We start from the raw sequence: 17,187 nt of genomic DNA, 5'->3' as shown, positions 1-17,187 counted from the left end.
AGGAAGGAAGGAAAGAAGGAAGGAAGGAAGGAAGAAAGGAAGGAAGGAAGGAAGGAAGGAAGGAAGGAAGGAAGGAAGGAAGGACATCTATACAACAGAATACTGTTCAGATAATAAAAAGAAAGATATCATGAATTTTGCAGGCATATGGATGTAACTTTAAAATATCCTGAGTGAGGTAACCTACTCCCAAAAGAACACTGATGGAATATACTCATGTATACATGGATATTAGCCATAAAATACAGGTACCATGCTACACTCCAAAGACGCAAAGAAGTTAAACAAGAAGGAAAGAAAAAGAAAGGTGGCTTGAATCTCACTGACGAAGGGGAATAAAGTAGTCCTAAGAGAGGGAATTAGTGGGAGAAGGGATGGGGAAGGGATGGGGTTTCAGGATCAGATGTTGGGAAGGACAGAAGAGATTGTTAGATGATTGTGAAAATAAATCGAAATGTGCAACAGACAGGGGTAAGGAGATAGGTGCATCTCCAGGAAAAGACAGACATGGGATAAGGGAGATAACCAAGATTCAGAGGGGCAACCTTAGCTGTAACTCACTACATTGGATTACGGAGCCTGAAGAGCTCATTTCCTATAGCCAGCCAGGAACCCCATTGGAGTGATAGAGACATAAAGTCACCCAAAAAACTCTCAAACCCAAATTATCCTATCTACAAAAACATGCAGGCATGGGGGATGGAGCAAAACATGAGGGAATGGCCAACCAATATTGCTCAAATTTGAGACCCATCCCATGGGCAAGCACCAATCCCTAACATTGTTGATGCTCTGTTATGCTTTCAGACAGGAGCAAGGTGCCTTTTGTCACCCAACAGCTGACTCAGACAGATAAGAACACCCACAGCCAAACAGTAGATGGAACTTGGGGACTCTTATGGAAGAATAGGAAGAAAGATTGGGGCACAGTAGGGGACAGGACCTCCACAGGAATATCAACAGAATCAACTAACCTGGAGCCTTGGGGCTCTCAGAACATGCTACTAACCAAAGAATATACAGAGGCTTGACCTAGGCCTCCCAGCGCATATGCAGCAGATGTGCAGCTTTCTCTTCATGTGGGTCTCCAAGCAACTGGAATGTGGGATGTTCTTGTAGCTAGACTGCCTTGTCTATGCTCAATAGGAGAGAAGGCACCTTGCCTCAGAGAGAAGTGTTAGGGTGGGGAGATACCCAGGTGAGACCCCACCCACTCAGAGCAGAAAGGGAGGGAGATGGGAGAAAAATTGTGTGTTGAGGGGGTGATCAGGAGGGTGGCTGTGAACAAGATGTAAAATAAATAAGAAAAAATTAAAATGGAATTAAATTAAATTAAAAATCAAAAGAGAGAAAGAAAACACTGAACACGAGATTTCACACCTCGCTACTTCCTGATTGCAGATGAACTGCTATACTCTCTAGGCTGTATGCCTGGACACAGATGTAAACCCTTCGGGCTCTAAATAGCTTTTATCTGGTTGTTTGATTTCAGGAACAAGACAACATAACTGATAAAATTAGACCGTACTGTAGAAAACTAGTCTGTCTAAGAGACTGAGTGCCTTGGTAACACTATTTTAGATGTCAACATTTCTTGGAAGATATTTAACCTCATAATTTTTTTTCTAATCAGATTTCCCTGAATTGAAAAATATGCTAAGAATCTCAGAAAATTAAAGTGATTACAAACCAAATAAACATACAAATAAACATACAAAATTAACTTAAGCATGGTCATAGTTGGGTAGTTTTCACTTGTATTGATTGGTACAGTAAATTCTTAATCCATTGGTAATATCTTTGACCCATGCTTTAATTTATTCTTTTGTTGAGTGACACTTGATATTTACTTACATTGTCAGTTGTCTTTATCATAGCCTTATTTCTACTGTTAGTGGGGATGTATTGAACATAGCAGGACATTGTCACCAGTCTAGCGCTTCAGGTCTGACACCACACAATTAAAATATGTGATAGTTGTCAAACTAAGACAAGATCTTGGATAAAGAACTAAAAGCAATACAATGATTGTGCACAGAGATAATATATTAAATCATTCTCAAACAACTTGACATCTGCATATATGAAGGTAATAGAATCTAGGCAAAGACACCAAATCTCTCTCTCTCTCTCTCTCTCTCTCTCTCTCTCTCTCTCTCTCTCTCTCTCTCTCTCTCACACACACACACACACACACACACACACACACACACACACACTACATGACCTGAACCAACAAAGTTTCCCTCAGGAGATGAATTCATATGCAAATTTTACATGTAGCCCATAGGATATTATTTAAGCCTTGAATGCACATCACTATGTGAAAGAAGCCAATACTTTTAGCCTAATTACTATGTGATTCCATTTATGTAGAAGGGAAATTATGAAAGCACGAATTACTGAGAAGGGGCAAATGAACACAATGCAGAGGTTTGAGTTATTGAAATATGCTATTTATGTTACTTCACATTTATCAAAGCCTCACTTAGTTTCAAGCCATAGCCACAAGTGAACTGTTTTTGCAAACTGTGGACTTTGGACGATAATCAAGCATCACTGGATGACTGTAACAAATGTGCCACTCTACTCCACAGGCCAAATAACAGAGACAGACAATCTATGCAGAAGTGAGCACATATGGGAATCTATATACTGTCATATTATTATTGTTGTTTAGCCTACAATGCCCCCTTATTATTAAAATCTATTACTAAAAATTATTTTAAAAAAGAAAAAAAGAAACAAATAATGCTTCTAAGATTTTGAGCAAACTTTAGACTGCCTATTAAAGTAGACATTTGTTATTGGACATCTTTATCATAATGGCTGACAGTGCCTTAGGTGAAGAGGGCCTGGTGTTTAATCCATACAGCTGATAAATACATCTTCAGTCAGAATCCTTAAGCTCAACACCTTTAATCTAAGCCTGTTTGCACAGCTAATTGCCTCATTAATTTCCTGTAGACAGCTTACTATAAAATAAACTTTGTGCTGGCTTCCCTAAGAGACACTTTCCTTATTACACATTTCAATATATATTGAATCATACTTTCATTCAATCATGTTTTCAGTCATTTGAGATGTTCACTTCAATCATATGATGAATTAGGGTATTTTCTGGAGAATTCAATATGGAATCTTTTGTTCAGTTTATTAGGCTCTTAATAAGTATGTGTTATAATAATAAGTAAATGTGCTTTTAATTGGTAAAAGAATAAATGCCAGAAAAATGTTTGCATAGAGGCTAAAATGTTGAACATGAGAGATAGTTGAGAAATATGCATTCTTTTTCCATGTGTACAGCACCCGTATGTTACATTCAACAAAGCATGTGAGTTTGCAGCCATTTATTGCCCTAACTGCATTGTATGCATGTGTGTGTGTGAAAGAGAAACAATGTATGTGTTTATATATGTATACAAAATTCTTTCTTTTTATTTATTTATATTTCAAATGTTGACCACTTTGCCAGTCCCCCTCCACAAACCCTATACCCCATTCTTCCTTCCTTTCACCTCTAAGATGATACTCCCCCACCAACTCCCCCACTCCCATTTCACCCTTCTAGCATCCCCCTTCTCTGGAGTATCAAGCCTCCACAGGTCCAAATACATCCCCTCCTACTGAGGCCAGTCAAGGTAGTCCTGTGCTACATATGTAGTGGGGGCCACAGACCAAAACCATGTATGCTCTTAATATGTTAGTTAATATTATTTTTCTTTCTATGGAGTTGGAACACCTTCCAGCTATTTAAGTCATTCCACTAACTCTTCAGTGGGTGTCCAGGACTCCGTTCAGTGGTTGACTATAAGTATCTGCATCTGTCTCAGTCAGGCACTGCCAGGCTCCTGTCTGCAAGCACAACATGGCATCAGCAATAGTGTCTGGATTTGGAGCCTGGGAATGGGATGAATCCCAAGTTGGGTCAGAATGTGGATGGCCTTTCCTTCAGTCTCTGCTCCACTTTTTGTCCCTACACTTCCTTTAGACAAACAATTCTGGGAAAAAAGTTTTGAGATGGGTGGGCAGCCTCATCTCTCAAATGGAGGCCATTTCTATCTACTGGAGGTGGTCTCTTCAGGTTCCATCTCCCCACTGTTGGGCATTTCAGGTAATGGCTTTCCCATGGGTCCTGGGAGCCTCTCACATCTCTGGTGTCTGGGACTTTCTAATAGTCCCCCCCCCCACCCTTTGTCAGCCACTCCACATTGGTGAATAATTCTCTTCATTCTCCTGGCCCTCTGAGCTTCTCTTGTGTCTCCTGAAATATCTGATCTTACCCCCTATTTTCCCTCCCCATCCCCTCTCCCACAAAGGTCGCTCCCTCCCTCTGACTCCCATAATTATTTTGTTCCCCTTCTAAGTAGGATGGAAGCATCAATACCTGGGTATTCTTTTGTGTTAACCTTATATAGTCTGTGAGTTGTATCATGAGTATTTAGAACTTTTTGACTAATATCCAGTTATCAGTGAGTACATACTATGTATTGTTGGAGACACCCCACATTAAGGTCAAAATGCCTGGGACCCCTAATGACAAGGGAGAAAAACCTGCCAGAGTGCAAAGCAATGGCCTCTTGTGAGCCCCAGTATGAGTACTGAGAGGCCCCCAGGCCTGCTTCTTGGCACAAGCACCTAGTGATGTCATTTCTACAGTTAAATTCTTAGTATTTACTATTTTCTTTATCTATTTACTATTTCTTTTCTTTCTTCCTTCCTTGATTAAACCTGTATTTAGTGACCTGGCAAGATCTAGTAGGAGCCTTCTTGATATCCAGAAATTAGATGTTACCAATGCTATTCAAGTGAAGGCTGTTCATGAATTCAAGAGAAATATGTATTACAGTCACTCTCTCTAGGTGGGAATAAAAGTAACCTAGAGCCACAGACAGAGATGAGTAATTCTGCAGCTGTTCCCCCAGTGTCAGTCTCAATTCTGTATAGTAAAAATGGGATTTTTTTTATTATAAAATTGAGGATGAAATAATATATAAATATTTCCCAGAAAGTTAGCAATGGGTTCCTTGCGTTTAGGGACAATGGTGATAGCCATGTTAGAAATCTCTATACAGGTTAGGTGAGGATGTTTTTGTAGATAGGCAGATGGTGTTGAAATAGTATAAAGACTTCATAATCAGCATATGACCTCACGTTTGCCCTTTTATGAAACCGTATTGTTTCGTATACTTCTGAAAGATACTTCTTTGTAACTGCAATACTGCTTCCCCCAACATCATCAGAGACTGGTGGTCAGAGATACAGAAAAATTGTGCTTGCTGTAAAATTTTTGTATCTGAGATTATATACTTTCCTTTTTTTTCTGTTCTAAATCTGTACTACTCTGTGTCACAAGAAAACGTTAGCATAGGAAAATAGAGAAGCACTTACCTACACCCCAATGAATATTGTAATCCAATTTGCTTGTAAGATTTCAATAAAAGACTGGGGCTAATATCCACTTATCAGTGAATGCATATCATGTATGTTCTTTTGTGATTGGGTTACCTCACTCAGGATGATATCCTCCAGAGCCATCCATTGTCTAAGAATTTCATAAATTTATTGTTTTTAATAGCTGAGTAAATGATCAAGTGACCATAGGTGAGTGGGTTCATTTCTGGGTCTTCAATTCTATTCCATTGATCTACCTGTCTGACACTGTACCAGTACCATGCAGTTTTTATCATAATTGCTCTGTAGTATAGCTTGAGGTCAGGGATGGTGATTCCACCAGAGGTTATTTTATTGTCAAGAATAGTTTTTGTTATTCTAGGTTTTTTGTTATTCCAGATGAATTTGCAAGTTGCCCTGTCTAACTCTGTGAAGAATGAAGTTGGAATTTTGATGGGGATTGCATTGAATCTATAGATTGCTTTTGGCAAGATAGCCATTTTGACTATATTAATCCTGCCAATCCATGAACATGGGAGCTCAGAATACCCAATATACAATTCTACAATTCGCAAAACACATGAAACTCAAGAAGAAAGACCAAAGTGTGGATACGTCAATCCTTATTAGAAGGGGGAATACCATGGATGGAGTTACAGAGACAAATTGTGAAAGAGACTGCCCCACCTGGGGATCCATCCCATAAACAACCACCAAAACCAGACACTATTTTAAATGCCAACAAGAGCTTCCTGACAGAAGCCTGATATAGCTGTCTCCTAAGAGTCTCTGCCAGTGCCTGACAAATATAGAAGTGGATGCTCACAGTCATTCATTGGATGGAGCACAGGGTCCCCAATGAAGGAGCTAGAGAAAGTACCCAAGGATCTGAAGGGGTTTGCAGCCCCATAGGAAGAACAACAATATGAACTAACCAGTACCTCCAGAGCTCCCAGGGACTAAGCCATCAACCAAAGAAAACCATGGTGGGACTCATAGTTCTAGCTGCATATGTAGCAGAGGATGGCCTAATTGGTCATCAATGGGAGGAGAGGCCCTTGGTCTTGTGAATGTTATATACCTCAGTATAAGGGAATGCCAGGGCCAGGAATCAGGAGTGGGTAGGTTGGTGAGCAGGGGGCGGAGGGGATAGGGGATTTTTGGTGGGGAAACTAGGAAACGGGATAACATTTGAAATGGAAATAAAGAAAATAACTATTAAAAAAAAAAAAAGACTGGGGCTGAGTCAAGTCTAGGTGAGCACCCTATCTCCCAACTTCAAGCGCTCACATGCCAATACAGCAACCTATCAGCATTGTATCTTAATTGTCTGTTTTCTTATTTGCCTATCAGGTATCCCTAGTCTTTGACGACCCCCAACTCTTGTCGAGGCTGAACCCCAGCAATGTGTGTTCTTTTGGGTCTGGGTTACCTCACCTAGGATGATATTTTCTAGTTATGTCCATTTGTCTGTAAAATTTGTGATGTACTCACTTTTAATAGCTGAATAAGATTCCATTGTATAAATGGACCACATTTTCTGTATACATTCTTTGCTTAAGGGACATCTGGGTCATTTCTAGCTACTGACTAGTATAAATAAGTCTGCCATAAATATAGTAGAACATGTGGTATGGTAGGGCATCTTTTGAGTATATGCCCAGGTGTTGTATAGCTGGGTCTTCAGGTAATACTATGTCCTATTTTCTCAGGAACCACCAGCCCGATTTCTAGAGGGATAGTACCAGCTTGCACTCCCACCAACAATGGAGGAGTGTTCTTCTTTCTCTACATCCTCACCAGCATCTGCTGTCACCTGAGTTTGTTTTTTTTATTATTATTTTATTAGATATTTTCTTCATTTACATTTCAAATGCTATCCTGAATGTCATGTATATCCGCCCCCCCCTCCCCTGCCCACTCACTCCCACTTCTTGGCCCTGGCATTCCCCTCTATGGGGCACTTAGCAATTCTGATTGGTATAAAGTGGTGGAATCTCAGGGTCGTTTTGATTTGCATTTCCCTGATGACTAAGGAACTTGAACATTTCTTTAGGTTCATCTCTGCCATTCAAGATTCTTCTGATGAGAATTCTCTGTTTAGCTCTGCAGCCCATTTTTAAATTGGATTATTTTGTTTTCTAGAGTCTAACTCTTACAGCTGATAAACAAGTTCAGGAAAGCAGCTGAATAAAAAAATAATTCAAAATAATCAGTAGTGTTCCTCTACATAAAAGATAAGTGGCCTAAGAAAGAAATTAGGGAAACAACACCCTTTACAATACTCACAAATAATATATATCATCTTGCTGTAACTCTAACTAAACAAGTAAAAGATGTATGACAAGAATTTCAAGTCCCTGAAGAACAAAATCAAAGATCTCCAAAAAAGGAAAGATCTTCCATGCTCTTGGATTGGTAGGATTAACATAGTGAAAAGGGCCATCTTATAAAAAAACAATCTGCAGATTCAATGCAGTTCCCATCAAAGTTCCAATTCAATACTTCACAGAGATAGAAAGGGCAATTTTCAACTTGATATGGAATTTAAAAACAAACAAACAAAAAACAAAAACAAAACAAAAACCCCACAGATTGGTGAAAACAATTCTCAACAATAAACAAACTTCTAGAAGAAAACACAATCCCGAATCTCAAGCTGTACTACAAAACAACAGTGATAAACACCATATAGTATTTGTACAGAGACAGACAGGTCCATCAATGGAATAGAAGACCCCAAAATAAACACACACAGCTATGGACATTGGATCCTTGACAAAGAAACTAAAACCATACAGTGGAAAAAATAAAGCATCTTCAACTAATTGTGCTGGTTTAACTGGTGGGCTGCATATAGAATGCCAATTGATCCATCTTTATTATCTTGTGCAAAGCTCAAGATGAAGTGGATAAAGGACCTCCACATAAAGCCAGATACACTGATTCTAAAAGAAGAGAAAGTAGGATATAACCTCTAATGTATTGTCACATGAGAAAATTTCCTGAACAGATCATCAATGGCACAGGCTTTAGAATCAACAATTGACAAATGAGATCTCATGAAATTGGAAAGTTTCCATAAGGCAAAGGATGCTGTCAATAAGACAAAACAGTAGCCTACAGATTTGGAAAACATCTTCACTCTCCCTACATCTGATAGAGGACTAATATTCATAATATACAAAGAACTCAAGAAGTTAGACTCTAGAAAACAACATGCTTTCTGTCTAATATTATAATTTTAAATACAACCTCAATATAAGTAAAAATCATATCACTATACTGGCTAGTTTTGTGTCAACTTCACACAGCTGGAGTTATCACAGAGAAAGGAGCTTCAGTTGGGGAAATTTTCTCAATTAGTGATCAAGTGGGATGTCCCCTTGTGGGTGGTGCCATCTCTGGGCTGGTAGTCTTGGGTTCTATAAGGCAGCAGGCCGAGCAAGCCAGTGGAAGCAAGCCAGTAAGGAACATCCCTCCATGGTCTCTGCATCATCTCCTGCTTCCTGACCTGCTTGAGTTCCAGTCCTGACTTCTTCAGTGAAGAACAGCAATGTGGAAATGTAAGCTGAATAAACCCTTTCCTCCCCAATTGCTTCTTGGTCGTGATGTTTGTGCAGGAATAGAAACCCTGACTAAGACAATCACCCTTTCAATTGTTTATAGTCTACAAGGTTTTTAATCATTTAAACATGGTGAATTTAAAACTCATACATTAAAATATTTATTCCCATGTTTAATGTAGAACTTTTCCTAATTAAATTCACAAAGTATTTTTTAAGATTTAAACATGCAGTGAATAATACATAATTTATTTTAACATTGAAATAACAACTGCAAATGCCAACTTGAAATTAAATTAATTTTAAAGAACAGATAAATGTATCTTTATTTACTATACATCAGTTCTTCTTATATTTCATGTACACACACATACACATACACACCCAATACACATCACTTAAAACATTTGTTTTCTAAATACGTGCTAGTTATGTCTGATCAATTAAACAGATTCAGATGCGTTGAGTTTCCAGTGTGGTTTTGCATCATTTCTCCCACAGAAAACTGTGAATGAGCTCTGATAGTAAAGAAAATGTCATACACTATACATGAACATACATATAAATAGGCATAGACAGAATTGTGCCTCAGATGTTTAGAAAAATACATATTTGTTTAAAATAGAAGTCTTATATGTACCCAAACTTACACATACTAGAATATACTGGAATCTTAACAAGCAAGTTTAATTGTAATTGCTATATAATTTATTTCATTTGACTACATTTTTAGGTTCATACTAATTTGGAATTAATAGAATGATAATTTGTCACACTTCTTTCATTTCTGTAGTTGAATTATTCAAAGGAAAGCACTATTTTTCATGTCACATATTCTTAAAACTTTAAGTAACACCTCCTAATGTGAGATCAGAGGCAAGAGAAGCCCATTCTGCAAAACATCTACTACTTTAAGAATTCTTTCCCAAGGGACAAAAGATGGTTTCCTGTCAAAGAGCCTTATCTTGAGAATTTCATACTCCACATATATCTCTGTGCTTGTTTGGGTAAAGTAAAGTGATTTTAGCCAGAGGAACAACTAAACATTGGTTAGAAGTCATAAACAACACTTCCAAACATTAACACAATGTCATTTTCTCAAAGATTTTAAAAGGATTTTTTACTGGGAAGGAGGGGAAATGAAGCTGGAGCCATACCATTGGTTTTTAAATCCACTTTACTTAAACAGATGTACTAAGTGTTACTTTTGACTTGCTTTATGGTCCAGGTAGTATTCTCAGTATATATATTAGAAGACAATCTAAACATGACTTTTTGTGCTCCTACAAATCTTATGAGCTGAGCCATACACTGATCATAATTTACTCTAAATTACTTTTTAAGCATGTTCAGAAAGAAATGAGATTTCAAGAAAAGAAGCCATAGATCTATTGAAGATACTGAAATGCAGACTGATTAAAACTTCATGACTGTGTTGAAGAACACAATAAATGTTGTGGGTTCCTTTAGTAGGCTCTTTAATTAATCACTCATTTCCTCCCTCAGAATCTGACCTAACAACACTGTAGATCATCATAAAGTGTGAAATAATAATATAGTTAAACATTGATATTATCCCTATTATTATTGTTATGATAATTGGATTTTGCTTTGTTTCTAAGCCTGAAGATCATGACTTTTATTACTACTTGTGAAATGATGTATTTTAAAAAGTACCTTTAGGCATAAAGATGATTGATTATAACCTCAGACCTTTCCTTATTATTAGTAGTATTCAGATTTACTCACTGAACAAAGACTAGTACATCTTTCTCTTGTCTCCTAGTGTTTGGAAGACAAAAAGAACCAAGGAGCTCAGAAAAATTCAGCAACCATACCTCTACTCATCTTTTTTCATGAGATTAATAAGACTCAAAATTATCCAAATCTATCAATAATCCAAGCAGAACATATCTCATAAGAGATTTCTATTTTATATGTTCTATTTCTTCATATTTATTGATAGGCTTGACAAAAAATTTGTGCACTTAAGGATCATGACTATTTATCATATATACACATATATAGTGAAACAAACATAGCCACTGAGTTAGTAAAGATACCATTACTCAGATTTTCATCATTTTTATATATGTTTGAGGTATACATTTTCTGTATACATGTTTCTGTGGTGGGAATTCTTTTGATCTACCCCTCATAAATAAATAGAAATGTATTCATACTGTTGGTGTGGCCAGGGTATCTTATATCAGGTCTTCAAGTTGCTCCTCATGTCTAGCCGAAATTTTGCAGAACACTTAGCTGAGCTAGTGTTGCCATGATCTTTTAAATAATGAAGAAAACTTTCTCACTTATGAGCTTGACAAAGGTTTCTCACTGTAGCTTAGCATGGCCTGAAAGTCATTGTGTAACCCAGGACAGCCTAGAACTCATGGCAATCTGCTTGTTCTTTATAAAAAAGGAATCTTTGTGACAACTCATGGTATTTCTAAGATTCATTGTCCATAAAGATTATGGATTTATTACTGTACTTTAATTGTACAACCCAGTGAGAAGATTGGGTGGAGGTAGCATTAGTTGATACAGGGATTAATTTCTTTGGGGGAGTTGTTTTCCAAAGATCCTAATTTCTCAAATGCAAGGTATTCATTTGAAACAAATCTAAAATTTAGCCATATTCAATCTTCTTAATATGCATGGAATAAGTTTGTCCATACATTTGAACTAGAATAACTTTTAATGATTAGTTAAGTAATTCTTCACAGTAACTTTTTAACCCCTCTTGACCCTCTCCACAAGATTTTCTTTCATGGGATAGTCCAAATTGTTTCTTGACCTCAGAAAAATCACTTAACATTTTAATGATCTCTCTGAAACTTCCTCCTAGCAGCATGTAATTTCTAGGACTTGCCACCAGTCTTCCTGTTAGAAAATAAGGGTCTTGAGTTGTTTAAAGTCCCTGCCTCTGAGCACTGGGTGTTTGAGGTTCTTTTAGTGTTTATCTCTTTTCCTGTATTTCTCTCCTGCTGCTTTCCATTAGGGCACATCTATCAGTGTTAATACAATACCAACACAAAGGAAAAGTGTCATATCTCACAAATCAGTTCTTTGAATTATATTGTGTCATTGTGAGCAGCTACACTCTCATGAATGATTACATTTCTCATACTCTGCTTCACTCACACAATGATCCTCACAGACAAGTACTTCGATTTTAGAAAAAAAAAATCATAGATCAACTTCAATTTGCTAGGTTAGCTGGACTTGACACTCTGCTCAAAGGGAGATACAGGCACTTCACGGGCTTTAAGTGGTCCCATTAGAAACACTCGAAGAACTCTACTGTCCTCATATAGTCTTCTCTAAGCCAGTACAGTATAGCAGTATGATCAGCACTGTAGGAGAGAAGAGGCAAAGACAGGTGCTAAAGCCAGGAAGATGAACAAGCAGACAAGTAAAGAAGTGCTTGTTAGTATTTGGAAATGTCAGTGCATGAATCCAACAGGTTAACCAGATAAAGGAAGCTAACTTGTGAGAAATTATAGCTGAGTGATTAGTAGGAGGAAAACAGAAATAACGGAGAAATGAGTATCAGAAAAAGCCAAGAATGAAAACAAAACAAGGAACCCCCCCCCCCAGCCAAGAAAGAGACAGGGAGAGAAGGAGAGGGAGAGGGGGAGAGGGGGAAGGAAGGAGAAAGGAGTTCTAGTTTTGTCTTTATCTGTGAGGAGCAGCTGGGAGCACATGGAGATAAAAAAGAACCCCAAATTCAATGATTTAACATAAAAAAACTTCTCTCCCTTCCTTGTTTCATGACACCTTAATTAACAGGTTATATCATTCACTATTTTTTTTTTTTGGAAAGAGGCTGGATTATTAAATGGCTCCCATTTGCTATTCTATGGGATAAAAGAGAGTTCTGGGAGATTTTTCAGTTATTGTAAAATATTTATTCAAATATAATTCATGCTCTTCTCTTTCTAACTCATAGGCCATAATATTACCAGATTTTTCCACAAGGGTTTGTGTGTTCTTTTATTTGTTTGTTTGTTTAAACTTCAGCCTGCTGGAAGAGGGCAAGTGACTACAGAGAGGTTATTAAGCAAGGAGATAAGACTTTAGTCAGTGGTCAATAAAAGATCTACTTGCCATACCACTAGGTTAAAAGGTCATACATTTTCATGGGATGGAAAGATCAAAGGATTGATAGGTACAAAATATTTATAACTTTTCTAAGAAAGTGCCATTTCTCCAGTGTTTCTGTTTTCCTCTTTGTGTTTGATTGTTTTATCTGTTTCAGGGTTGTCATGGGAATTTTAAACCACCCCAGCACTGGAAATGAGAAATTTATAGTTTAGCGAACTAGTAATAAAACTGGAAGACAACCAGAGGTCAGGAAGGCAGGCAAGCATATTAGAACTGACGTGACTCTGGTGCATCTACCCTGTCACTTTTTACAGAAACTCGCCATTATAATACAACCAAGCATTGTAGTGCACACGTTGACCATGCAAGGGCACTTGGGGAGGATGAAGAAAGGAAAGCAAGCGGGGAAAATGAAGAAGTAGAGGAGAGAGGTGTCTGAAAAGGAAAGATAACAGAGTTAAATGCCTAACAGGCTGGAAAGAAGGCTCAGCAGTTAAAAGGACTTGCTTTTGTGAACAACTCAGGTTCTATTGCAAGTGTCCACATAGTGGTTTATAACCATCTGTGACTCCAGTTCTGCAGGTTCCAGAACCTTCTTCTGAAGCCCATGGCAAACAAACAGGCAAGAGATGAGCATAAACACATTCAGCCAAAATACTCAAACATTAAAAACAAAGTTAATCAATACAATAAAACATATAAACCCATTTTTGAAAATTTTACAAATAGCAAAATGAAGACAAAGTTGTAAATGCATGTCACAGAGTTCAAATACCTATAAAAACACATTTTTACTTTAAATTTGTATTACATTTTCTAGGCTATATTTTAAAATCTTACTCCATAATTTTGGATGACATTACAATAAACAAATTCTAAATGTCCATGAAATCATATTTCATTATTTATAAAATAATAGTAAGATCATGTCATCCATGAAAATGCCCATAAAATTAAAGGACCTAAGGTCCTTTAATTAAGTGGATAGCATCTCAATAATAAATATCTAGTGACACAATTAGATCTGGTGTACTACTCAAGTTTCATTAATTCACCAGTGTTACCAATGTCTCAAAATTTAGAAATCCTTCACAATGCATATGATAGTCAATAATTATGTACTATGACTAAAATTCAGATTTCTGATAGCAAGATCATTTATATTCCAAATAATTTCTATCTTTCCTAGTGAGCCTCTGCTAAAAGTTTATCCTAAACCACGTAAAGCCAACTGTCAGTAGATACTCAATTCAGAAAACAATATGAAAATACAGTTAATTTGCTTTATGGGCAGCAGAGGGAACAATCTAAAAAGCAGACATTTCTCAGGTCAGAGTCACGTTGCTTTATGATCATTAGCTTTAAATTTAGTGTGAATCTTCTCTTTTTCCTGTCCTTTTGATAATGTCTGTTGCAGTCTCTTGCTCACATGAAAGCTACTTTATGTCTCTGAATTAGAATAATATCATCCAAATAAGGAGGAAGAGTGGTCCTGTCCCAGGCTACACCACCATCCAATGACAATTTGTAGGAAAGCTGCTTGTGCAATAGCACACCCTGTGTACATTTTAAAACCTAATAAATAAGAGCATAACTTTGTGGAGTTTGGATGTAGTGGCTACATTGTACAGTTCCTGAGTGCTAATGAATTGCCTCAGATGAAGTTGCATAAATGTAGTGGGATAAACACATTAGTAAAACACACAATCAGCTCTTCCTCAGACATGTATTTGTAGAGTATAATTAAGATTTCTATAATTAGCATAGCAAGTTTATTGTTACTCATTTTTACTGCAAGATACAGACAAATGAATTTTAATGACATCTTTGGATACATACAGCTGCAGATGATGAAATATGTATGCATTTCTTCATATCTGTATTATTTCAACATGTACTGACAACTTAGTCCTAGTTTTTGTCTCAAAATGAACATTGTCTTTATTTGCTTTCTTTGCTCTGATAAACAGCACGACCAAAAGTGAGTGACTTGGGTGTTATTTGGCTTGCTTGTCCCAATTGCAGTTTCTCCTTGAGGAAACTCAGGGCAGGGACTAAGGACTGGAAACTGGAAGCAGGCACTGAAGCAAAGACTATGAAAAGATAATTTTTACAGTCTTGCTTCTAATTTCTTACTCAGTTTACTTTTTCACTCTTCTTAAATATCCCCTTACACACATACACACACACGCACATGTACACTCACACACAGACTTACATACATAAAAATTCTCACTAGGTGCCTTTGGTAGCTTAATTGTAGAGCCAGAGGGAGTTGTTTAAAAGTGATATATTTTCATGACAATTTCTGCCCTGTGTTTTATATATCAACAATCATGTATTATTTCTCATAATATAGAAATGGGCATGCAATGATGGAAATATTAAGATATAGCAATTCTTGAGAGTTTATATTCTTCTCAAGATCATTTTACTTAATTATATATTTTCTTTTAAGGTCTATTAAATTACCTAGATAAGTATATCAATAATTTAACATAAATTTAACTTAATTTTTTCTCAGAAATATTCATAGCGATGCACAAACCTGTGGTCATGTATTTTGTAGAAAACCAGTGGAATATAATTAAGTATTTTACCCACCAGTTCTCTACCACAGATTTAGCCCATCATTGCCTCATATGCACACAGTACCAGAAAATGCAAAAATTTATTTTTCTGACCTCGGGATATAATATTAAGGTAGTGAAACAGCCCATAATTAATATTTACTAGATATGTGTTATTATAAAAAATTGCTGCTCATTTTAAGGTTGAAAAAGTTGAAAGTGCAAAAGCATTTACACCAAAACACTTCTCATTTCTTCGTTCAGGAACCTAAAATTTAATGTTTTTTTGAATAAACGAAAATATTCAATAACTTCTATATGATCTGGATTTCTTTGTTACCAACACATATGTTTGTGTGTGTGTGTATGTGTGTGTATGTGTGTGTATATATATATATATATATATATATATATATATATATATCTTTGTAGGGATTTACATAAACTAACACTTTGCAGTTTAAAATATCCTAAAATGTGTATAAAAGAAACAAAAATTAACTAGCTAACAGAGCCTTAAATTTTGGTATACTTTAATAGCAATAGTTTTAATGAATAATTTTATTTTTGAGTTATGTACATATAAATGTGTGAGCCTGTAGGTTTATGGACATGTGTGTGCAAGTGCATGGACTCCAGAATAAGACATTAGGTCCCCTGGAGCTCACGAGTGGTTGTGAGCTGCCCAGTTAACTAAAAAACAAACTAAGTATCCATGTAACAACAAGATTCCCTCTTAACCACTAACCCATCGCTCCAGTCCCAACCTGGTGCACTATGTTTTATATCCAGAACACATCTTTTCCTCATAAAGATAGTATTTATTCACCAAACTGTAATCATTCAGGTGCTATAATTTTCCAATTTTAAAGCTTTATGATTTATAAGATGAAAATTGTTGGAAGCATGTTCAGAAGTTAGTGTCCCTAGTGAATAGCAAGCTCACATCTAATCTCTCAGTTCTCAAATACAAGGAACTTCAAGCAGACAGAATACTTGGTCATACCTTATGTCGCAATCTTGTAAGAGGCTGATAGGATTTAAGACCATATCCTGATTCTTTTGTTGGCCTCCCTTCAGACTTCAGAAAGACGAATCCAAGAATCAAAATTGCAGACCAGCACTTAAACATCTTTATTGATTTTCACCTGCCAAAATTAGAATTTTGAAAATCAGAGAAAATACACTATATGATAAAGAAATATATTGAAATTTTTCATTATTGTTGAGAGATCCTCAACAATGAATCAGAGATGACTAGCTTATAGCCATGGCTACTACCCTAAATATTTGTGCATAACACAATTGTAAATATACTTACATGCTTGAACACCTCATTAAATATATTTGATGAATAAATCTTTAAAACCCTACATAATTTCAGTTTTTTCTTAAGAACTTGTCAGAATTTCATAAGATACTTTTCTATGATACAAATAATATAGTTCAGCATAACTTACATAGATCAGGCTTATTAAGTTACTAATAATGTTTCCAATATTATTTAAAAATACATGTTAGACTGATGATGGCAGACAATTTTACAATAA

General features: G+C 36.4%; 1 protein-coding gene across 1 annotated transcript in view; it reads right to left on the bottom strand.

Annotated features, from left to right (window-relative positions):
- Nucleotides 1-17,187, bottom strand: part of Fstl5 (follistatin like 5) — a 592,626-nt gene that overhangs the window by 517,792 nt on the left and 57,647 nt on the right. The window contains exon 2 of the mRNA XM_021196212.1: nt 16,644-16,785. Within this exon, the coding sequence (XP_021051871.1) occupies nt 16,644-16,769 (126 nt within the window). The 5' untranslated portion in view covers nt 16,770-16,785. The remainder of the gene's footprint in view (nt 1-16,643; nt 16,786-17,187) is intronic.

The sequence above is a fragment of the Mus pahari genome, chromosome 4 (genome assembly GCF_900095145.1).
Source record: "Mus pahari chromosome 4, PAHARI_EIJ_v1.1, whole genome shotgun sequence".
Classification (NCBI taxonomy): domain Eukaryota; kingdom Metazoa; phylum Chordata; class Mammalia; order Rodentia; family Muridae; genus Mus; species Mus pahari.
The sequence above is the reverse complement of the archived record's forward strand: the minus strand, read 5'-3'. Positions and strand labels throughout refer to the sequence as shown.